The sequence below is a fragment of the Pollicipes pollicipes genome, unplaced genomic scaffold (genome assembly GCF_011947565.3).
Source record: "Pollicipes pollicipes isolate AB1234 unplaced genomic scaffold, Ppol_2.1 Scaffold_4740;HRSCAF=5597_pilon_pilon_pilon, whole genome shotgun sequence".
NCBI classification, from domain to species: Eukaryota; Metazoa; Arthropoda; class Thecostraca; order Pollicipedomorpha; family Pollicipedidae; genus Pollicipes; species Pollicipes pollicipes.
Window position 1 is genome coordinate 38,190,524 of NW_023596545.1, and position 23,966 is coordinate 38,214,489.

At 58.8% G+C, this 23,966-nt stretch overlaps 1 protein-coding gene across 1 annotated transcript; it reads left to right on the plus strand.

The window, feature by feature from the left end:
• The first annotated feature begins 912 nt into the window (after positions 1-912).
• LOC119099461 (integrator complex subunit 5) lies at positions 913-5,220 on the plus strand. Its single transcript, XM_037222614.1, has 5 exons — positions 913-1,016; positions 1,688-1,852; positions 2,321-2,455; positions 2,871-3,056; positions 5,144-5,220. Exons 1-5 carry the CDS (start codon positions 975-977, stop codon positions 5,174-5,176), a joined length of 561 nt encoding a protein of 186 aa, XP_037078509.1. The 5' UTR covers positions 913-974; the 3' UTR covers positions 5,177-5,220.
• The last annotated feature ends 18,746 nt before the right edge of the window (positions 5,221-23,966 follow it).

Here is a 23,966-nt window from a genome sequence, read left to right on the forward strand (position 1 = left end):
TGCTGGTCGCCCTGCCGGACGCGCTGCCCCAGCTGGCCGCCCATCTGGGCGCCGACGACCAGCGCGCGCGCCGCTGCGTCCAGTTGCTGGCCACGGCGGCCACGAGTCGCGGCGCGTCGGCGGCGGCGCACACACTGGGCCGCCTGCTGGAGCGGCCCCAGCTGCGGCTGGCCACCCTGCTGCGCCTGCTGCGCGCGCTCGAGAGCAACTTCGCGTCGGTGCTGGAGGAGGCGATCCGGCACGCGTCCGCCGAGAGCGCGGCGCCCGAGCAGGTGCTGCGCTCGGTGGTGCGGCTGCTGCGCTGGGAGCGACGCCGGCCGCCGGCCGCCGCCGCCGGCCTGCAGACGCCGCTGTCGCAAGCCGTCGCCGCCTGCGCGCCGCTGCTGGCCGAGCGGATGACCGAGCTGCGCACCGCCGACGCCGCCGTCGAGGCGCTGGCGCTGCTGGAGCTGCCCGATTCGCTGGCCGGCAGCCGGCAGCTGGCGCTGGCCGACAGCGTGGTCGGCTATCTCTTTTACTGCATGCGTCGCGGCGACCGGCCGGCGGTGATGCTGCGACGCGCGCGGCTGGCGCAGCAGCTGCTGGCGCGGCTGGCGGCGCAGCCCGTCTGCCTGCCGGCCGTGCTGCGTGCGTTGCTGCACGCGGCGCTGCAGCCGCACCAGGCGTCGTACTTGGGGGCGGCGGGCGGCCGGCCGGCGCCTGGGCCAGCCGCCCGCCCCCTGCTGCAGGAGAACCGGCGTCTCTCGCGGCTGGTGACCGTGCCGCAGGCGCACACCACGGTCTTCCACGCGGGTGTGATCGGCGCCGGGCGCCGGCCCGGGCCGGCTGCCGCCCTGCTGCCGCCGGCCGCCGCCCGGCTCAACTGCGAGCTGCTGGTGGAGACGGTGGCGCGCTGTGTGGCGGCGGCGCGCGCGCCCGAGGACGGCGCGCGCACGCTCGCGCTGCTGCTTGTGGAGTTCATCTCCCCTGACGTCATGTTCAACGGCCTTCCCTGGCCAGATGAGGAGTTTATGAAGGTGGGCGAGCCGCGGTCCCTGTGTGTGTCATTGGGGCTTTACGACGCACTCAGCTGCTGAGGCTATCTGGCGTTGCCTACCTCTCACTCTGGCAGGAAGGGCGGGAACCGCGGGGTGCCAAACCCCATACCTCTGGTTTCCCAGACGCGCAGTGGTTAACGCAGACGAGTGAACCACTACACCACCGGCGCCCCGAGCCGCGGGCCCGGGCCACATATCAGCATCACTGGCGTGGCAGTCGGTAGCAGGGCTGCCAGCAGCAGCACGTTACCGCCGGTCATCCCATACTCTCCTCGGCGCGCCATTGCTGGCTTGGGTTGTGGGTGGTGAAACCGTGTTTGAAGTCGATGGAGGCAGCCGCTGGGCATCTGCCTTGAGTTATATGTCCGAGCATGAATTGCATTGTCTTAACGATGGCTTACCGCCCCGTGTCGTCTCCATCCCTGTTCGTCACCATGCCCCTACCTTCCTCTGAGCGGTGAACGCGAAACCCACTCGTTCCCCACATACTGCGGCGCGTAGTGTAGCCTGGCCTTTTGCATGTGGCTCCGACTGGCGGCGCGGGAGTCGAGTTCATCCCCCTTGATTATGAGCCGCGTCCCGCACGTGTTCCAACGGCCGGCCGTCCGCCGCGGGCGGCGCCTCTGACGAGTGGCCGGGTCGCGCGCCAGGTGACCATGGAGCGGGACCTGGAGATGCGCCGCTTCTTCGATCACCACCCGGTCAGCTGGTGCCTGCTGGAGCTGGTGGCGCGCCGGCCGCCCGCCATCTGCTACTGCTCCGTGCTGCTGCGCGCGCTTGCCGCCACGCTCATCCAACATTGGTCCTCCACTACGGTTAGTCACGTAAACGGGGGTCTCCTGCAAAGTAAGCCTGCATTTCTGGCGATATGGTCAAGCTGCAAGCTATCACCAGCATGCTCACATTGTCGTCCTAGCGGGCAGATTAATTTGTCGTTGGATGACTTCTGCTCGCCCTGTCAGCCACTTCGTTCATAGTTACTGAAACCGCTACAAGTAATGCAAAATGTTCGTACAACACGTTTGCGCCATTCGTCCGCACCAGTCCCAGTCCGACACGGACATCTTCACTTGTAAACGCGTGCTGCGACGTCACTAACGTGTGCAGTGACGTCACGACGGTGTGCGCGTGACGTCACGAACGTGTGCGTGTGGCGTTACGAACGTGTGCGTATGACGTCACGACTGTGTGCATGTGACGTCACGACTGTGTATGTACGTGACCTGATTCTGCGGCGAGAGGAGCAGCGCGGTGCTGAGACGGCCGGTGTGGGCCGGTTGCAGGAGACGCAGGCCTGCAACAGCGCCGGCCCGCTGGACGTGACCGAGCGGCTGCTGCACGTGATGGCGCTGGGCCAGCTGCTGCCTCCGCCGCTCACGCTCATCCCCGAGATGCTGGCCACGCTGACCTCGCACGAGGTGGGTCTGACGTCACACGGGGCCGGCGTAACCCACGGCGAGGGGTGTGACGTCATGGCAGGTGGATATGACGTCCGCGATCGCTCGCCAGTCTTCCCGCACTCGGGACTCATTGGCATTTTAATCGTGTATGGGTGAAGCCTTTTCTGGTTAGGTCCACAGTCTGGTTTATCAGCCTCCGACGGGTTGACCTGATGATAGAAGCCATAAGCCTCGTGGTAGATATTGAGATGGGACCCGGTCTGATGTGTCCTCCACCGGCCTCTTCTGACGTGCCCTCCACCAGTCTCCTCTGACGCGCCTCCACCGGCCTCCTCTGACGCGTACCTCCACCAGTCTCCTCTGACGCGTCCTCCACCAGTCCCTCTGACGCGTACTGCCACCTCTGACGCGTGCCTCCCTGGGCCGCCGCCAGGTGTACCTGCTGCTGACAGACGTCTGGGCGTACATGCGCGAGACGGTGCCGTCGCCGGCGGCCTTCACGCACGACGCGGCCGGCGTGGCGAGCCGCTCGTTCCCGCCGCTGGAGGCGCGCTTCACGGCCCGCCTGCTGCTCGTGCTGCAGAACAACATGGCCACGCTCGGCCACCTGTTCCCGCAGGTACGGGCCGCCATCGCGCCGGCCGACTGACGGACGCGCGCCCGCTCGCCGACCGGACGCTAGCCACCTGTTCCCGCAGGTACGGGCCGCCATCGCGCCGGCCGACTGACGGGCGCCCGCGCGCCCGCCGACCGGACGCCAGCCGCCGCGCCCGCCCGACTTCGCGGCGTTCTGAGGTGGTGTGCGTGCAGACCCCGGATGGGCAGCGCGGTGTTGGGCGCCCGGTGGCGGCGCCGCACGCCGCTCGCAAACAGCCGATACAAACGGGATTTATTCGCGGACATTCGGAACAAAGCAAGGATTAATTAATAATTTGCGGCGGCGCGGATGTGCTACACATGTTCCGCCGCAGGTAAAACAGACTTCGTCTGAAGGACGCTTGCGTCCACTGTTCATGTCACTGGCCGTATCACTAAAACCAAGCCGATAGGGGAGGTCGCGCATTTTATGCTAATAAATAAAGCTATACACCAGCACGCAACCATCAGCCTGTTGCTGCGCCTCGCCGACCAATCAACGGCGAAGGCGGGCGTCGGAAATAGCTTCCCACAGCGGTCGGGGCGGCGCCCTCATAACGGCACGGACCCCTCGGTAAACTGACTGGCCTTTGGGTAAACGGAGCGGACAGACGCTGATCACTGGACATTCCTTCGACGGCTCCGGGCACTGTCCGGGTACGGTCGACAAACGAAGCCGGCACGGGGCCCGAGACCGGCTCTACAGCAATGACAAGTTTTGTACTGGTTATCCCTACCGAAGACAGACGTTCGTTTCTCGCGCGCCAGCGGCGGGCCCCAGGCGGGGGCCTGCGTGAAGTCTTGCGCTACTGGACCGGACGGCGCGGCCGCCTCCGCTGACTGCACAGCGGGCGTGACGACCGACCGCAGCTGCGGAGACGGACGGAGACAGCGGTTAGATGGCTGTCGGAGAGATGGCGCCACCGCCGCTCGGTCTGGCGGAGGCCGGCGGCTTAGGCGCCATGCTTGGCTGCACCACGTGTGCAGACGCGACTCCAGCTTCCACGCCGGTTCGAGGCGGGTGGCCACGCCGCGGACGGCGGCGGTGCCGCCCGGCCCAGCCGCGCGGGCTGCGGAGGGACCGGCGCTGGCGGCCCCAGCTCTGTCAGGCGGGCCAACGGCAGGACCGCAGCCAGCAGCTCACTGCTCGGTAGTGGGTGCCAAGGCCCGACGGGCGGCATATGCAGCCAATGACAGCACCGCATTCGAGATAACATTCAGGGAAGACGTCATCTGACCCACAAAGGGATTTCAAAGCTCCCCTCCACCGCCTCTCCAGTGCATTGCCCTTCCCCGCACGGAGGTCCATAGCCAGAGCGGAACGTGAACACGCACCTAGGCTTGCATTGGCTCACAGTTGGCCTGTGCGTGCATGCCACCGATGCCGAGGAACTCCAGCGTGTTGAAGGTCATATGGGCGGCGCCGACCGCCCCACTGGCCGCTTCGCTGTTGATGACCTCCAGCCCGTCTGCGGCAGGTCGGCGGCTCAGGTCAACTCCAGCCCGTCTGGCAGAGGTCACGTGACGCGACAGACCGCGTGCCCTCAGCCACAGCTGTCAGTCTTCACGACGACCTGGGTTTGAGGGCCGCGCGCCCGCTGCGTGGCTATGCGGTGCTCAGCGTCCGTCGTTTGCAGGGGAACAAGCCACGTACCCTGGCACCGTCTAAAACCGGCCTACCTGATGAGGCAGGTCCACCGAAACAGACGTACCGACCGCAAAGTACCATCCACATCCACATCACCCGCAGCCAGAGACGCCACAAACAACACCGGCACGACTCGGCAGCTACTCTAAACACACGCGGCGCCACACGACGGCGGACATACCGGAGTCGCACGACTCGCCGGATGACTCATCAGGGTGGTGCAGCTCGTCCGCTGACTCACCGGAGTCGGGCGACTCGGCCGACTCGGAGAGCTCGGAGGCTGAGTAGCCGGAAGACGAGATGCTGGGTTGGCGCGGCGGCTCGACCGGCCGCCGCCGGTCCAGCAGCTGGCTGGCCAGCCGCCGCTGCTGCCGGCGCAGCTGCCGCTTGCAGCGGTGGTTCATCCGGTCCTTGTCCTCCAGGGACTGCCGGATGCATACACGGCCGTCAGCTGAAGCTCAGCACCGCGGACCGGTGGCCAACCCACACACACCGCGAGACTGCGACGGCGACGGACCGACTGCCAACCGGTGTCAATCGCACAGCGCGGTCACCGCGCCGCCGAGCGAGTTAGCTCCGGCCGCTGAGTGAGGTCGGCGCTCCGATGCGTGGGACCCGGCTCGCCACAGAGTGGGGCCAGCCGGGGGCGACGCCAGCCCAATCCCAGTGTCGTGTTTGTCGCCCACTGTTTGCCCTCCAGATCAACGCCAGCTGGCCGGTACGGTCGGTCGACGGCGCCGGTAGACTACGCTAGAATCCGAATACACATGGTTCTGGTGCAGAGATAGGGGCCCGTACAGAGACAAGGTCCTGGTACAGAAACAAGGGCCTGATACAGAGACAGGGGCCTAGTACAGAGACAGGGGCCTGGCACAGAGACAAGGTCCTGGTACAGTGACAGGGGCCTGGTACAGAGGCCGGGATTCGCGGACATTGGCCAGGCACAGGGAGGGGCCCGTGAAGAGCCAGGGGTCTGGTACAGAGACAGGTGTCCGGTACGGAGACGGGGGTATGGTACAGGGACAAGAGCCTGGTACGGAGACGAGGGACTGGTACAGAGACAGGGACCTGGTACAGAGGCAGGGGCCTGGTACAGAAACAGAAGTCTGGTGCAGAGACGGGTTTGCAAGGAGAAAGAGGTCCGGTACAGCAACAGGGGGTATGTAATGAGACATAAGTCTGGTACAGAGAGGAGGTCCGTAAAGCGCCAGACGGCCGGTACAGAGACAATGGTCCAGTACAGAGTAAAGAGACATGGGTCTGGGACAAAGCAGTGATCTGAAAAAAGAGGTCCAGTTCAGAGACACAGCTACAGCTGTGGGTCCGTCAGCGGCAGTGGACCGGCCCAGAGGCGGCCATCCCAGCCACTGCCCTGCGGCGGCGGGCCCCTCGCCGAGCCCGGCGTCGGGCGAGGCTGAGCGGGCGGCGGCGCCGACGTACCCGGATGTAGTCCCTGGCGCGCGTGAGCAGGCCAAGCGTGGTGTGGCGGCTGGCGTCGGGGCCGGGCGGTACCTGGTCCCGCAGCCGCTCCAGGCACCGCCGCAGGTGCGCTCGCCTGCCGGAGAGCACAGAGACCGGCCGACCTCAGGAGCCGGTGCCGGTGCGCGGGAACGCGCCGCGCGCGACCGCCCGGGGCCACGACGGCCCGCCGGGGCTCGCCGACGTGTGCCAGCTGTGTACGGTTTGACACGGCGTGGTGGGACTGCGCGGCAAAGTCACGCTGCCGATTCGATTAAGTCTTAACGTGACTGGGATCACATTACGCGCATACGACGCAAACATTCCACGCAAAACGCAAACGGGACCAACCATGAGCACGCACAAAAACACCGGTCATCCCACGCATACGGCTTCCCTGGTAAAGCAGGTACTTTCGCTCGTGCACGGTACTGAGTCGGAAGACCGCACAGACCACACAAACCAGTTTGGAGCAGCTGATTGATTAACTCGCCTTTAAACCCTACGTTAAACCAACGGTTGAAAGCTGTCACTGGCGCGGCAAAGCAATCAGCTCCTTATTCAAATCTCACAACACGCCACCATAGCCGCGACCACATGAATGACACAAAAACCGCCTCCACGCCAAATCGCCGCGCACAAATTCCAGCTCTCGCCGACGCCGTTCGCGCACCAGAGCCCCGAGCCCGACGAAATCCGCGAGATGCCTCTCGGGTGGGGAAGGGGGGGGGGGGGTCAGCCGCGCGGCGCTGGTGTCGGCCCAGGCTGCCGGGGTCGGACCGCCCCCGTGCAGAGCGCCCGCTCCGCGAGCAGCAACTCATCGCAGCCCGCAGAGTGGCCGCCGCAATCCTATTATTACGATCAGCCAATGGAAAGCGCCGCCCGCCCGTGATGGATCGCGCGTCCAGTAACTAATAGCGCTTGAGCGGTGATGGATGGGCAGAGGCGGCGGCCGGGTGGGGCGCCGGGCCGGCGCTGGGGAGGCCGCCGCAGGGCTGCTGCGGGCGCCGCCACTGCTGCCGCCGCCGGACCGGGGTCGGCGCGGCGCGGCGGCCTCTGCAATCCGCTCGCGTTGGACACTGGGCGGCCCGACGCTCCGCGGGCCTGTCTGGCTAAAAACGCCGCACGCGTCACTACACGCCCCGGCAGAACCGCGCTGCCTCGGCGGTGGGTCCAAGGTACACGTAACCAGCTCTACTTACCACGAACCCCGCCCCCAGAGGTCATGCATGCAACCCGTTCGATCAGCAAGGGCACGCGGATCAAATAAGCACTGGCCAGACGCAGCGATGCAACGGACACGGCGTGGTATGGCCATGGCACCGCTGCCGGGCCGGCACCATGCCGGCGCAGGCCCGGTCGGAGTCGGCACGTCCCGGCCGAGCCGGCCGTCGGTGCTGTCCCCGGGGTCAGGACATGACCGGGTCACAGCGAGCCTCGCCGTCCGCTCATGACCAACGCGAAGCTCGTGCTGACTGCTTCCCCCCTTCTCCGCGGCTCGGCGCGGCATCCGTCGACGAACGACCGAACACGTCGGCGCCGCCGGCAACCGACGCCAACTCCCGCCGACGACCTCGTTTTTTGCTGCAGACCGTGTGCGTCACACTATATGGGCAGGTGGTTATTTTCGCTGGACCGTGGCGGGAACGAACCGTTTTTAGTGCTGCTTCGAGCTCTGGGTCGGCAGAGGGCAAAACAAAGCCATGAAAAACGAAAACGGTTGGCACTAGATTCGTCCTCTGCCCGGCGGCTTTCCATCACTCCACCGCACCTGGCAACGCCGAACACGAAATAGACCGGGCGCTAATTAGCAACACTATGTCCCAGCATAGCAACTCGCAGCGAACGCGTCACCGATCAGTGCGCGTCCGCGCCGGCGCGGTCGAAGGGCGGTGCGCTCTTCGCCGCTTCGACACCACCCTCGTCAGGTGATTCATGTCCCGCCCGGCCGCCTTTGTCTACGGCCAGCCGCCGTTTGATGATCCTCGACCGGGTTGTCGCGGTCCGGCCGCGTCAGTCGCGGTATCAGCGCTCAGTGACGCGGCCCGGCGGCGGTAAGGGCACCCGGCCCGGCCCGGCCCCGGCGGCGGCTGAGGGCACCCGGCCCGGCCCGGCCCCGGCGGCGGCTGAGGGCACCCGGCCGGCCCCGGCCCCGGCGGCGGCTGAGGGCACCCACCCGGCCCGGCCCCGGCGGCGGCTGAGGGCCGGCCGGCCCGGCCCCGGCCCCGGCGGCGGCTGAGGGCACCCGGACCGGCCCCGGCCCCGGCGGGGCTGAGGGCACCCGGCCCGGCCCCGGCCCCGGCCCCGGCGGCGGCTGAGGGCACGGCCCGGCCCCGGCCCCGGCCCCGGCGGCGGCTGAGGGCACCCGGCCCGGCCCCGGCCCGGGACAGCACACCAGACCACGCCGTGTCGCGAGGCCGCCCGCGGCCGATGCGGAAGGCCGAACTCTCCGGGTGCGGAAGGCCGAACTCTCCGGGTGCGCTCACTGTATTTGGGATGAGGTGCACCTCTCCCAACGGAGTTCGCTACAGCGGCGTCCTGGTATACGTACACTGCACGCCAAGACACGCTACTCTGTGTCTGGGTCACACAGCAGAAACTGTCACGGATACTGCTCTGTGTCTCAGCCCTCGTGGTCTGCACCCCGCAACAGGCGGTGTGGCCACGAGAAGCGACATGGCCCGCCCTGCAGGCATCGCTGGTGCGTGGGGCGCGTGCGGCGTGACACGGCCGGCGGTGGCGTGCTGATCGGATGGCAGTGGCGTACTGACCTGACCGCGGTGCAGTGCGGTGCGGTGTGGTGTGCCCGGGAACGGCCGTCTCCGCTCACGCCCGACTGGCACCAGTCAGCTGTTGACACCGCTGGGCTGAGGCGAGGCCACCCCCGGTCGGTACACGACGTGCAGCCCCGGGGGCCCCTCGCCATAACTGAGACGCAAACCCGCGACAGCTGAGCATTTCCACAGGGGTAAGCCTGTTCTCGTGAACTGTAGGTGCCACCGCATGCCCTGACGATGCAATTAGGGCTTTTCAGAAAGTGAGACCATCGCTTCCGGAATTTCCCAACCATGCATCCCGAAAAGTCATTATGGGTTATATGCCCATACAAGTGGTCATTTGGGCAACACCAGACTTGGGAAGTTTGCTGCATGCCGGTTACGGCGTCAAAAATCATCTCAACAACAACCCACTGCAGTTATTTTTCGTCATTACGCTCCGTCACTGCTTTTACGACGGCCTCTCCACACGGTCTGCGTTGGAGCGTCAGTTCAGTCCGCCCGGCGGTTCGTTCCTTCACCCGTACACGGCCGCGTGAGGCTGGCCAGCGAGAGGAGCGGCGGAACCCGGGTGTTTCCTCTCTCGCCCGGTACACGGCCGGCCAGCGAGAAGAGCGGCGTGACCAGGGTGTTTCCTCTCTCCCCCGGTACACGGCCGGCCAGCGAGAAGAGCGGCGTGACCAGGGTGTTTCCTCTCTCGCCCGGTACACGGCCGGCCAGCGAGAGGAGCGGCGTGACCCGGTGGTCCGAGCGGCGGCCGACGCCCAGTTTTTGTGGCGCCATCCAACTGCGGTTGTTCAGAGTTTATCGCCGATAAATCACCTGACAGACCCGCCCTAATGGCCTCGCGCACAAAACACGCCGCCCGGCGGCGAGCGAGCAACAGTCCTGCTGACGTCACACGTCTATGACGTCACGGATCTGTCCATGTCCTCCGCACGCCCAGCTGGGCCACAGGCCCGCCGGTCACTGGCCTGTGACGTCCCTCACACGATCAGCCGGCCAGGCCTGCTCGGGTCGCGGCCGTGTCAGCTGATATCGCCGCTCGTTAGCCGACCCTGCCGGGCTCCACAATGCTCCCGTCAGCATACCTCTGGATGTTGGCTGACTGTACAGAATGCGAGCTTCCCCTGGTCAGCACTACACACAACGCCGGGCATCCTGTTATTCGCTGCAGGTAGAGGCTAACGTGTTCACCACAAGCCAATCAACAAAGCCGACTTTACAAACGCTAATTACAGAGTACACCAGCACAAAAGACTATTGGCCCGCTAGGTCCAACCATATACGGTGTGGCTGACGCCAGGTCGCTTCCTGGACGCTCACAACCGCGTTGCTTCCCTGTTTTTGCACTCGTTTGCCCATGAACTTTTCTCCCATGTATGCACATGTACACATTACACATCTCAGCACCAGTCCGCGTTGTGACGCACTAACGCAGTGGGGAACGGCACGCCATCAGCTCCGTAGCCGCGTATTTCGTCTCAAATGCACACTTCTGGGGTATTATTATCACTATTTGTGAAGGGGACATGACGCTATTAGCAACTCTTGCCAGCCTCCTTTACGATACAAATCCCATAACAAACACCACGTGATCAGTCATGCCTGCGGCTTGTCACATCGGCCGCCGCATGACGATTCAGCTCATAATCCGGGAACAAACAGGACGGCGCGGGCGCCAACAAAGCCGCCACGGGCCCGCATGATTACTGACGCACGCCTCGTATCAAGCAGCCGCGATAGCTGGGGATCGCGGCGCGGCGAGTCACGAGCTGGCGGTCAACAGTTCGGTTTACGACCGCTCCGACGCGATCGGTCCCGTCGGCTGACGCATCGTCCATCGCACGACAAGGAAAACGGACCGTCATTGCAACCGCACTCGGCCGGATCGTCTCCCGCTCGGAGACAATGGGCGCCCGGCTCGGCCGCTCTCCCTCCTGCCGCGTCCATCAGACCGGATTGTGGGAAATTACGACTGACGCAGCCCGGCTGAGAGTGGTGCGTGCAGCAGCCGGCAGCGGGCCGCCGCCGCCGAGAGCGAGGTCGGTCACCTCCGACCGCCGCCGCTGCACAACACGCCGGCCGGCCCCACGGCCGCCCGTAATGGCCACTTGGCATGATCCAATCCAAACGGGGGCCGCTCCGGGGTCGGAACTGGCCAGCGTCTGGATACGCGTCCGTTCAGGCAGCTTCTATTGGGGCAATTCACAATTCAGCACCATAATGTTGCAAAAGCAGGGTAATTCTGTCGTGCGATTTGCAACACGCGATCCAGAGCCTGTTGCGGCCGTTCGCGGAGGCACCTCCCAGCCAGGTTCCGTTGAGGAGAATGTCCGACGCATGGGGTGACCCATTCCACGCTAGAAGAGATCTCGCCAACACCACACCAATCGAAGGCAAGCAAGGCGGGGGCAGTCTGATCGCGAATGACGGCGACCCGATACGACGGCGACGACCGCGACCTGACAACAGATTTACAGCGTTGCCATCTGCGTCAGCGCCGGTCGTCGCCCGCCGGTGGCTGTCACGAGCGCGGTGGAGGGACGGCGGCCGCGACCGTGACCTTCGCCGTGCAGGCTCGGCGCGACTGCCAGCTGGCCGCCCCGCTCACCGCGCCCTGCACCGCCGCCAATTGACACCGACCGACCGGCCGAGCGCGACGCGCCGCGCCGCGGCCGACCCGCCCCAGGCGGCGGAGACGGCCCTGGTCCAGCCGGGCCTCTGCCGAGCCGAGCTGGCCCGTCCCCAAGGGGCAGAGACGGCCCTGGTCCAGCCGGGCCTCTGCCGAGCCGAGCCGGCCCGTCCCCAAGGGGCAGAGACGGCCCTGGTCCAGGGCCTGCCGAGCCGAGCTGGCCCGTCCCCAAGGGGCAGAGACGGCCCTGGTCCAGCCGGGCCTCTGCCGAGCCGAGCCGGCCCGTCCCCAAGGGGCAGAGACGGCCCTGGTCCATCCGGGCCTCTGCCGAGCCGAGCTGGTCCGTCCCCAAGGGGCAGAGACGGCCCTGGTCCAGCCAGGCCTGTGCCGAGCCGAGCTGGCCCGTCCCCAGGGGGCGGAAACGGCCCTGGTCCAGCCGGGCCTCTGACGAGCAGAGCCGTCCCGTCCCCAGACGCTACGGACGGCACTGGTCCTGCCGGGCCTCTGCCGAGCCGAGCCGTCCCGCTCCCCAGACGCTACGGACGGCCACTGGTCCTGCCGGGCCTCTGCCGAGCCGAGCCGTCCCGTCCCCAGACGCTACGGACGGCACTGGTCCTGCCGGGCCTCTGCCGAGCCGAGCCCGTCCCGCCGGACGACGGCTGGCCGCGGCCGCCCAGTCCGGCTCAGCCCGTCCCGCACCGGCCGACTTCGCCGCCACGACCGTGTGTGTACAGACTCCTGCACCAGCTGTCCCTGCACCGACACCTGCGCCGGCAGGCGGTGTTTATGCGACAGGCGGCGCGTTTCGTGCCGCCGCCTGCAGCGCCGCCGCCCGGCAATTACCCCGCGGATGAGCCGCTTTCGCAATCGGCCGACAAACACCAGGTTGGCACACGGCCCGCGATCGCGTCGCGCGACGGCGATCGACGCGCGGGTCAGGTCGGCGTGACGTGGCGCGTCGCGGGGCCGGCCGGCACGCCAGCGTCGCTGCGCAGTACGCGGGAGCAACGGCCTGCAGCTGGCGCCGGCCCCGACCGGACTTCACCGCAACGGGTCGCTCTGGGCGGCTACGGCAATGGCGCGCGCACGCCGTCACCCGGGCCACGCGAGCCGCTAACGGGACAATGTGTGCCGGCCGAGCACGCGCTAGCGACGGGAGACGCAACCGGTTTGGCGCCAACGCGCCCACGCGGCGACGCAGCGGGCGTGCTCGGCCATTGTCGCCGGCGTCGCCGCGTCACCATCAGCGTGCAGTCCATTACAACGTGATGGCGTCGGTGGCTCAGCCCAGGTGTGCCTGAGCCGGTCGGGGCGGGCGAGGTGGGCCTCACACGACACACACCGCCGGCCGGTCGGCGCCGGCCCCTGACCCGACGACCCGCCGCGTGAAGGGCCCGCCGTCCATCAGCGACTGCGACAGCGTCAGCTCACGACGGCTGTACGCCGTCGCCCCGCCACCCTCGTCCTCGATCTACATCCACGCTCTCGCAGAACCTGAGGCTAGGACTGGACTGGACTGGACTGGACTGGAGCTGGCGTTGGACCCGCGCGTTGGTGTGGGCCGTGCACCCGGCTCCTCTCGGTGCGCCATCTACCGTGAAGCGTCAACCTCCGGTCCGGCAGGGCGCCGACAGCCCGGCCTCGGGCGGCCGGCAGCCAGCCCAGCTGCCGCCGGGCGGCCAGCGCTGTCGCCGCCGCGCCGCTCCGACCGCGGCCGGCTGGCAGCGGGCCCTCGGCGGCACGGCCCGCCGCATGCGGCGGGCCACGGGGTCAGCACGCGCGCCACCGCTGACACGGGCCGCCGCGATAAGCCGGCTGGCAGCGGTGCGCGCCCGAATGTGGGCCGCGGGCGCGGGCGCCGCCGCTGCAGCAGCGGCGGCAGCGGCGCGGCTCCGCGGGCGGATGGAGCCGAGCCGGCGGGCATGCCGCGATGAGCCCGGCCGGTCCCAGCCGCCCGCCGGCCGTGTCACTGAACTGGGGGCCAGCCTGTCATTAGCCGGTCAGGCAGCGTCTGCCGCTCACGGCCGCAAACCGCACGGCCGGTGGGCGCGAGGCCGCATGGGCACACATGACCTCGCGAACCGGTGCATGACCTCACACACCGACGCCCAGAGAGGAGATGTACGGGGCACGCGCGTGTCTGGTGCCGGGCAGCGTGATTTCCGATCGTGGAGTCGTGCGCCGCCTGCTACTCTGTGTCCATGACCGCGCAGGGACAGCAGACACTGGCCTCCGAGACGGACCGAGAGACCGGACGGCTACTGAGTCCGGACATGCGTCAGCCCGTTTGAGCTTTCCAGTGTGCCGAGCGACATCGACAGCCAGTCACGAAACACAGCTGGCGGCCCGGAGATGACGTCACTCAGTTACACCCGCCCAACGCTCTGCCAATCTCAAGCGAAACACAGGGCTCTGACCTACGTGCCTGTTTGAAGCCTCTCCACGCGCGATGATTTTGGGAGGCCGTCCGCCCTGACCTCAGTCACGTCAGGGCGCATGGGCTCGCGGGCAGCACAATTATCAGACATTCATAGCCACCAATTATCTGCCAGTTTGTTCACCCGAGAGTCGGGTGAGAGCCGCCGCCGTGTCACTCCCACGTGGGCGGGAGTGGGTGTAAACCACTCTGTTGTTGTGAGCGCCTTCTATACGGCTTGGTTGAAGCTGTGGGAATTCCGGATGCTCTAGCGTTGGTACTATTGAGTAAAGGTTCAAAAATTAGCCAATGAAATCCTTCAAGCCTGGTCATAACCTCCTCTCACTAATGCCAGTGCCGTGCCCGTGACCAAGCATGGCTCCGGTAGCGCTACTGAGCTGTATTGGCTGGTGTTGTGGTGGCAGTCATACCGGCTGCGGTAGACGTCCGTAGTTTCCGACATTGTTTCAAAAATAGAAAACACCTGTCTCACAGATATGTGGGTCATTCTGCGCTAAAGATATGACGAAAGTCATTGGCGACCTCCGAAATACAGCACAAACTAGATTTTTGCGATCCGGATGCCTTCAAACTAGCGTTAGTAGTGATACTGAAAGTGAGGGAGCCCGGGCAGTGGGGTAAATAGAAGTCGGAACGCTGACATGTGTTTCTGAAGATGAATGTTTTCAGCCTCGGTCAGCTGAGCGTCTCTTGTGACTCCGCGTCTCCTGACGCGGGAGCGGAACTTCCTAAGAAGCGCTCTGGGGAGGGTAATGGGGACGAAACTCGTATTACATGGGCAGAAAGCTCTAGGATTTCTGCTATCGATTTTCCAACGCTTTTGGCATCGGGGTTTAGGTACGTGTCACGGGGGAGGCTCAATATTGAGACGGCACAGCCCTCCGACACGTGAGGTTCCATTCATGTCCGCCTGCGTGTGCTAAAGGAAGGAAGGACCGAAGAACGCGGCCAGCTGGCGATACGTTTGTTAATGCTGAACCGGGCACAGAACAGCGCCCCTGGAGTCCGCACACGCGGCGGACAGCACTACGCTCGTGAAAACTGGCACCCGGGCAGCGGCCTCTGTCGCTGGTGTCTGCAGGGTCAAAGTGTGGTCCAGTCTCCTAAGATCCGTAGCCCATCGTTGTCATACTCTCAAAATGTGTCAAGGCCTTACTGCACAGGATTGCAGCAAGGCCTAAGGCCTGAATGTGACATTCGGTGTGGGACAAAAACACGATACCGGACGCAGGGCTCGTGGAAGGTTCATTCCCGACGTCAACGGCGGCATATGTTTAGCAACACACCGATCCGCCCATTGTGAGACGCACAAGCAGCCAGACAGTAATGCGGAGCAGACGTGAACCTAGGCACAATGGAGAAATGGTACTCTTTCGTTTGGCAATCGCCAAGGTCAGCTGTTTGTTTTTCACGTGGTTCTAGGAAAACGTCTCACGCTGCAGGCGTTGCCACAAACATTCGTCAGCTAGTGTGGTATCCATTATGGGCTAGGGTCTGGTGGTCGAAAGGGAAGCAATGCAAAGGGCATCCCTCGAAGCAACTATCAACTGGCAAAAAATTGCAGATACGTAGTTTTTCCGGCCCGCCGTCAAGGTTATTCAGCGCCCACAACAGCAACGCTCCACTTCTCGTTGCAAGAACAACAGCCCGCCGTTATCAGACCCATCCCGCCGTGCCGCCGAGCCTTCGCGACTCGCCAGCGGGAGCACGTGCGTGCCGAGGCGGCGGAGGGCGGGGCGCATGCGTTGCCGGTCGGGCCCGGCCGAAAACAAAGAGGCGGGCCCGGTCGGCCGGCCGACCGCCTCCAGTCAGCTGACTGGCCATGTGGTGCCGATCAATAGCGGCGGCGGAGGCGGCCGCTCCGTCAACAAAGGAGCGCGGCGTCAGGCCGACGGAGCCGTCGCCGCGGTCCGCCGTCACCTGGACGGGGGGGGGGGGGGGGAGGCGCAGACGAGATCGACCAGGCGCACCGCCGGCCCCCGCAGCAGCCGTCACAGCCGCCGGACACTCACACCACCGACTCGTCAACAGCAGCCGTCACAGCCGCCGGACACTCACACCACCGACTCGTCAACAGCAGCCGTCACAACCGCCGGACGCTGTTACACCACTGACCCGTCAACAGGAGCCGTCACAACCGCCGGACGCTGTCACACCATCGACCTGTCAACAGCAGCCGTCACAACTGCCGGACACTGTCACACCACCTGCCCGTCAACAACGGCCGTCACAACCGCCCGACAGTGTCACACCACCGACCCGTCAACAGTAGCTGTCACAACCGCCAGATGCTGTCACACCACTGACCCATCAACAGTAGCTGTCACAACTGCCAGACACTATCATACCATTGGGCTGTTCACAGCAGTCTGGTTTTGTTACTATCTGTACTGTTGTCAGTGTCACAAACATCTGGGGTCTGGTCTCAAAGCATGATGCATGCCACTCACCTATTTTTCTCCAGCTCATTGTGGGTTGACCTGAAAAGAAGAACAAGTTAGACACTGACCCAGTTCATGCATTTGTAGGCTGCATTCAGACTGCAGAACATTTCAAACATGGTTCCCAAAGCAATCACCTGTCAAAATTTGTGTATTTGCCATTGCTGATAGCCTCTGGTCATGTTGATGCAACATGTGTGCCATTTACATCCCTGACATGCTAAGGACATTTCATGTGAATGACTGTGGTGACATTAGGCATAAGGTACTCTTTAATCAGGTTGTGACATAAATGTTGGCTCATCAGCACGATAAAGCACCACTTTTTAATGTTACTTCTCTTTGTCATGAAAAACCACACAAAGGAAACTTTGGAACATGTCTTACTACAAGAAGTTTCATTTTAACAGCGCAATGTGGGCAATAACCACCCATGATTGAGTCACATCAGTTTGGTGCTAACTGGGACATGGGACCCAGGCTGACCTTAAGAGAGATCAGGACACCAACTCTGACATATCAATATGAAGTCCTGCCTAAGTTTCTTTTCATTTTTTCTTGGAAACAAACTAGCCATAATAAAATTGGGAGCCCAAATTGTGAAAGTTAGTCTCCTTGTGACATGGAGATGTTCCCTGCCATGATCTGGTGTTTGAAAAAAAAAACACCAGAGCTTCATATGACTTGTTGGTTGCCTAAGTGATGCCATTTTGAACCCATCTATGGTAAATGTCAATACAAAGTGTCCTGGTCATATTTTGAGCTGTTACTAGCAAATTATAATTAAAAGATAGAAAATGTCTGTATACTCTGAAGCTGTGATTAAAAAGTTAGAACGGCAACCTAATCTAAATCCTCCTCAAGAAAAAGCTGGCTAAACAAAAAATACTTGCAATGCTATCTTAGGAGTTATACTTCACCTGCTGCCTAGACCCCTCCGAGTTTTGAGATGTCTCTTGTTCAACAGCCTAGATGTGTCGATTTGAAGAGGCACAGTAGATGCATATCCATGTTCCGCTTCTGGAAGAATAAAGCAATCTTAAAGACAGGCCATGACAGGCATTCTGGCACTCAACTAAAATGGCAACACAATGGTATAAGGGGGAGGGGAACAAGGAATTTGTCCTGGTGTACATATTTTTTGTTGAGGCTTCAACCTGATAATGCATTGACCAGAGGAAACACATTTCACTTCATTGGTTTCACATTCTCATTAACTTCCTCCAGTGATTCATAGGACCTTATTCAAATTTAATCTTGCTATAACTTAATAACTTAACATTCCTATTAGGAACAGTAGTAAATGTGTTTCTTGAATTATGGGCCTATAAAACAAATTATTATATGTGTCATCATGTCTTGTTTTAGGGAAAAAAGGCCAGAAAATTACATGTATCTTAAACTAGTGCTAAACAAAGCAACCTGCAAAAAATGAATAGGCAGCATATAGCCCTGACATGTCAGGTTTTGGTAATGCTGATTTAGTGTTTAGACATGAAAAGTTAGACTACAAGTCAATATCTCCAAATCTTTGAGGTTACTTCAATGTCTGTAAAATAGCATGCCAATACTGACATGCCTCATAAAAGATGCAGCTATCATAAAAATTGTCGCTTATACCACACATCACACATCACAAAACTTATACCAGCCATCAGCACCAGTAAGCATTATTACTGGGCTTGCTGTATCATATAGGGTGATTTTGACCAAAGGAGTGATGAGGATTTCTTCTGGAATTATAAATTTAAGTTATCAGACCTTTTCAACAGTAAGGAGCTAGGCAAAGGCAGTGTTTGCCTGTCATCAATGACCTCATGAAAAAATGCTGTACCGTGCACTGCATGACAAAACCCAGGAAACAACTTAAGATCAACCTTCCATAATAGGACCATAAAATAATATAACACAGGATGAAGCATACTCCACCACAGTCCAGCAATGCACTGTGTTGGCCTTCCTACAAAGGCTATGACAAATATGCACTGAATAGGAAGCATTGTTATTGGGCATGTATCAGGGCCAGGATACATCCCATAACCACCACAGAACTTCCATGCATGCACCATATGAATTTCCAACTGATTTGATTGGCCATGCAGCATAAGGTCTGGGGTTGGTACATACATAAGTCAATCGTTGACACTTTGAGACAAAAATGACTTCAGACAAAGGACGAAATACCAACCTCTTTCTCTTCGCTCAAGGTACTCCGCTGCTTCAATGAGAGCCTCAATTGACATATTTGTTATTCTTCTACCAATAACAACAAGTTTCGCCTACTACAACGGACGAAATAACAAACGGCGGACCAGATTCACGCCCCCTCCACCCAGCTGCAAACCAAGCCAGAGATCAACAATGCACAGAAGGCGTTCAAGGTCTCACAGCCAAATGTACGGAGGAGGGCTACCAGATCCATTTGGGGAAAATCACCAAATACATTCTAGACAACCACCAAATACTTTTCCTAATTCTTAGACGGTTAGCTGTCAGCTGCACTTTAAAAAAGAAGACCAAAGTGTTTGGCCTTTAATGGGTCCATAGTCCAGCTGTAATCTATATTCCCCATATATTCTTAACAGAACTTTGAGTATTTTTCTTAGTTATTTATAATGGCTCAACACCACAATCAGCAAATTGCATCCAGTTCTATGGAACTCTCGTCAGGCTGGTTGGATCGAGAATCCCGCAGGGATCAATACTTATGGGATCCTGTGATCGGATAATGAGATCAGATCCTGGGATCGAATCCTGGGATCGGTTTCTGGGGTTGCTTCGAGCTCCAGGCTCACGTCCGATCGTGGTGCGCCGAAAATATTGTGAAAAACTTGTGCTCGATAGAGCATTGAACACCGTAACAGGCAATGACAAGTTAAATATCAAAGCATTAGGACAACAGAAACGGATCCGGATTTCGAACTCATTTATTGCATTGTTTCGCATGGATCTATCATTCAACACGTGGAATTCAAGAACACGTCTGATATTGTGGTGGTGGGAGTAGGTGGTCATGTCCGGAATCTTGCATCTTGGAGTTAATCGTCTAGATTAAATTTATTATGGTCAGAAATGAGCCTGAATCCAAGGGGTGGATTCAGGATTTCATGTTTATGGGATCCTAGTGCGGGATTCTGCCATGTTCAGGGGTTCCGGGCACATGTCTGATCATGGTGTGTCGAGAAATAAATATGCAAAACCTGTATTCGATAAAACATGGAATGCCATGTGGTATCATTATATATCCTGCAGTGTTGAAAATATATATTATATTGAAAGTCTCAGTTTACCTACGATTCATAGCTATAACCTTTGTCTATCAAAGTCAAAAATATGTGAGCATATGATACGGCAGGCATATGCACATTATTCCAATGATCCTGAATCGGTCGCGGCCCATAATTTTGAGGCATGGACTCAAGCGAAGTACGGCGACTGTAATTCGATACCCCAGGCAAACAATGCCCGGCAAGTTTCAGCCAGACCTTGATATATATATATATATATATATATATATATATATATATATATATATCGGTGATGCCGTTGTCAGACTACGTTCCAGACTTCGACTGTGGATGTTTGAATGATGGGGGCGACCGATCTGCCCGCAGCAATGATTCCATTGCTTGCCATTAGGTTAGGTTGCCATTGTCATTTTACTGACATTTGGTTACCATAATAGTATTGTTCGTTGAACCATAGCCAGCTTCGGTGGTTTTACTGCCTTAGACAGCGGTCGAGCTCACAGTCGATAGACGCTTTGGGTGTTGACGTCTCCAGAGGCAGATGCAAAACTTCGCCAAGGCGGGATCATCTTGAATTCGGTGTCCCTACGAGACAGGGCTCACTACAAGTAATGATATGTTATAGTTTGCTTGATTTACGATACAGAACCATAAGTGTTAGAGAATAAAAGTTTTCTACCGTTCGGTGTATTGTAACGGAGGCATGCATCCGCCGTTATCTTGACATATTTGTTTCTCATTGAATACGAGCGACATTTGAAGAGGTTCGCACGGCATTTGACGAATCCAACTTATGGTGCCGTATACCAAAATGGGGAAACGGACATGTTCATGAGAAACGTCTTTGGTAGATCCAAATACATCAATAGAATAGAGACAGATAAGGAATGACGGAGGTTTCAGCAGGATGCAGTGATATCAAACCGACTTTATCACAAACGGACACAATTTCTGGTCCCTACCGGCGTGGGGTAAGCCCGGGAAGTATGTCGCCGGAGCTCCACCGTTGTGCGTATGATATTCAGAGTGCTCTTCCTTTTTCAAATGTTTGTTAGGACTTTTGATGATTTCATTTCGTGGTTTTTGTACACGGTTGGTACAATAGCTGTTCGTCGCGCGTGCATGGTAATTTCGGGTCTTAAACGGTACTTTAACAACGAAAAGGGCGCGTTTATCATCGAATTAATGACGCTGTTTCGGCGGCTTGGTACGTTGTCTGGCTGTTTATGATGATTGATAATAATGGAAGGCGTTGTCTGGCAGCACCTCTGGTGTCTGGTAATGCTCGCTATACTTAATCACTTCTTGCACTGCTTGCAATGTACCGTTATCAATCGCAGCTCACTGGTGCCAAGTAAGACGCAACGAGCTAGATGCGCTATATCATACACAAAAGATGTCAAGCATCAACGGAGAAAATCCTGATTGGGTGTAATGGGCTGAAGATTGCTGAATTATTCAATAATTCAGGAGCAATCAAGAGGAGAATGATCATGAGTTGGATCGAGCAATTCGAACACGAAACGCGGTCGTGAAAACGATCTCAAAAGATTCAAAATGGATCGTACAGTGCACAAAAACAGATCGATTGTCTGCATGTACAACATACGTGGCATGCAGACCGGGAGGCATTAAATCAGATATTAAATAGATGCGGTCCGTTAGTTGCAAAACATTGGAAAGTGGTTCACGCAAATGTAAAAAATATGATTCAGTCACAAATCGCATTTAGATATGGAATGTGGTTATAGTGCAATCGAATCACGGAGCCTCTCAAGCCAGTGGTATTGCACAACAGTAATGCTGTTCATCTGCTATCGCTGCATGCCGTGCACTTCGTTCAGGGTTCGACAGTTGAATCATTAAAAGTGATGGGTGTTGCGCGCTAGAACTGCTGTTGTCATTTGTTCGGTTGCAAAAAGATGATGTAATAAGCATTCCGTTGCCATACTTCGTAAGGTGTGGAGAGTTTTAAGGTCTCATTGCGAATCTCTTCTTTTTTGCAAGACCTAAACATGCGATGCCAAAGGTCATGCCGATGCCAAATCAACACCAAACACCCGAGCCAATGCAATGAACGACACCAGAGGCCTAAGGTGTGCCTTGTCGCTCGTAACCGGTCCTCCCCGGGGAGATGTCCGAAGGGCCGCTGTTTTTACCGAGTCTGAGCTCATTTTCAACTCAAATCAGTAAAATCAAATCAGCCGCACGATAATAACAGCACCCACTCTGAGCACCATCAGGAGCGTAATCACATGAATCCTCCGCCATCAGATCCATTGGTGATAATGCTCCACCGGCAGGCATTCTCTCAATCTTGGTTTAGTTTATTTACCACGCAATTCCACACATTCTGTGTAGGACTGTATATAAAGTCCTGGGCGCATTCTGAGTCACGGCCTTTTTTGAGTGGTAGAAACTTTAACAAGGTCCGACTTTGTTGTCTAGGCCACCCTATTATGGCGCCGACATGAAGAACAGCAGACAAAATGCGGCGAAATGGCTGCGATATGTGACGGGGCTGCAGCGGGGCTGGGCCAAAGTGCAACAGCTGTGGGTGCGGAATGTTGGTTCCGTGAGCGGGGCCTTTGTATCAGTGCGAGGACATTCTGTATTACTAAGTGCGTTAAAATAGCGTGTTATAATGAAATAAAACTTATAACGCAACAACAACAAAAGTTACTGGCGCTTGGGGAACGGACGGACGGTACATGTACTGTCGCCACCGCTGCCGCTGTCAGATGTGCAAGGATTTCTTGTCCATAACATGGTTCCTTATTGGTCCGAAAGCTTCCCAGCGGACTTACAACCACTGTGTCTTACGATCTCTGTCGACGCACGTGTCTTCCCCTGGCTTCCCGAAAAAGCTTTCACGGAGATTCGGGGATCAATGGAAACGGTGCTGCCCTCATCTTTACTGACACTTTGCATGCCATTCAGTGGCTGGCCCCGTTCCCAGCCGGTGGTTTGGTCTCACTTGACTGCAACATGACACGGCCGTTTTAGTCAAGATATGCTGAGCAGCACCGTGACTCGCTGCGGCGTGTCGGCGCCGCTCCTAATCATGTATGTACGTATCATGCTGTCACAGTTCCTCTTCCGCTCCTCTCCTTTATAATCGGTTTCAAACCGGCGGATGTAGTCGTCACCAGCAAGGCCTCAAGTTCCCTCATCAAACAAGCCGACCAGCAGTTCCAGCGGTGACGAGATTGCCGGGGATGCTGGGGTGGAGCACTTCCGTCATGCACTGGATGCTATCATGCTGCTCCCTGTCCTGCCGATCCAAGGGAAGCTGGCACCGGATTCCCTCTGTCACGTGACAGCTGTCCCTGAGCCTCGGCCGCTTCACGTTGGACCGCGTGTTAGGAACGTCGTGTGGCCAACAGAGTATGTCGAGCTGGTGCTGAGAATGCCTGGCCCGGGTTCCGGCACGGGGTTCTTCCCTCCCTGCCCGCATACATCCGCCACTATTTACGATTGCTGCAATGTGAAGCTGTGCGATAAATCATCATACGCTATGCTTTGAAATTGGCAGAAGTAAATGCATGTAGTTTATGATAGTTTTGGCCACAACTATTTCATTGGAATAAGGTGACGATAATTACTTATCCGTGTACACATCGCCTGAGCTGTGCAACGATTGTTAACAAAACAGAGGGAATTTTGGTCCCGATTGAGCAGAGGGTTTCGCAAGTACGGGGTTTCCAGCACGGCGGGAGGCAAAAAATTATTGCAATTCCCACACAAGTCAAAGCATTAGTCTCGCGGCCCATCATCGGCTCGTGTAATTAGTAGGCGCTTTCGTCCGGCAGAAATTTGGAAGCTCTCTAGCGAGATCCTGGCAATTTAAAGAGCTTCTGGTTACATCTCTCCAGAACCTGCCTTGTGCTGGAGAAATATAAACACTGTGAGGAATATCATCCTGTTTCGAGGTTCTTCTGTAGACATGGCCTTCTCCCCGTCCTTGTGCTCTCCTTGAGATTGCGTGCATGCCATTGGTAATGAAGCCGTCATGCATGAATGCGTTTTACTCTGGCTTGAGCCAACTGGTGGTTGGAGCTCCTACGTACGTTAGGGACGTCAAACCCGGTGTTTTTATCAACACCGGGATTACAATAAAATCGTTTTGCCATACATTTTAATGACTTGTCTGCATCAAAGCCACACTTGTTTCAAATAAGACGAGCTAGCCATTAAGTCAGTCCAAACCGTCTAAAGTCATACCGGAAACCCTAAGTCCTCGTATAGC

What these genes read in the sequence shown, in the direction of transcription:
- LOC119099461 (XM_037222614.1), top strand. Translation starts at nt 975, where the DNA reads ATGTTCAACGGCCTTCCCTGGCCAGATGAGGAGTTTATGAAG. An exon ending in AACATTGGTCCTCCACTACG is followed by an intron (nt 1,853 to 2,320) that starts GTTAGTCACGTA and finishes GGCCGGTTGCAG; the next exon opens with GAGACGCAGGCCTGCAACAG. An exon ending in CCACGCTGACCTCGCACGAG is followed by an intron (nt 2,456 to 2,870) that starts GTGGGTCTGACG and finishes GGCCGCCGCCAG; the next exon opens with GTGTACCTGCTGCTGACAGA.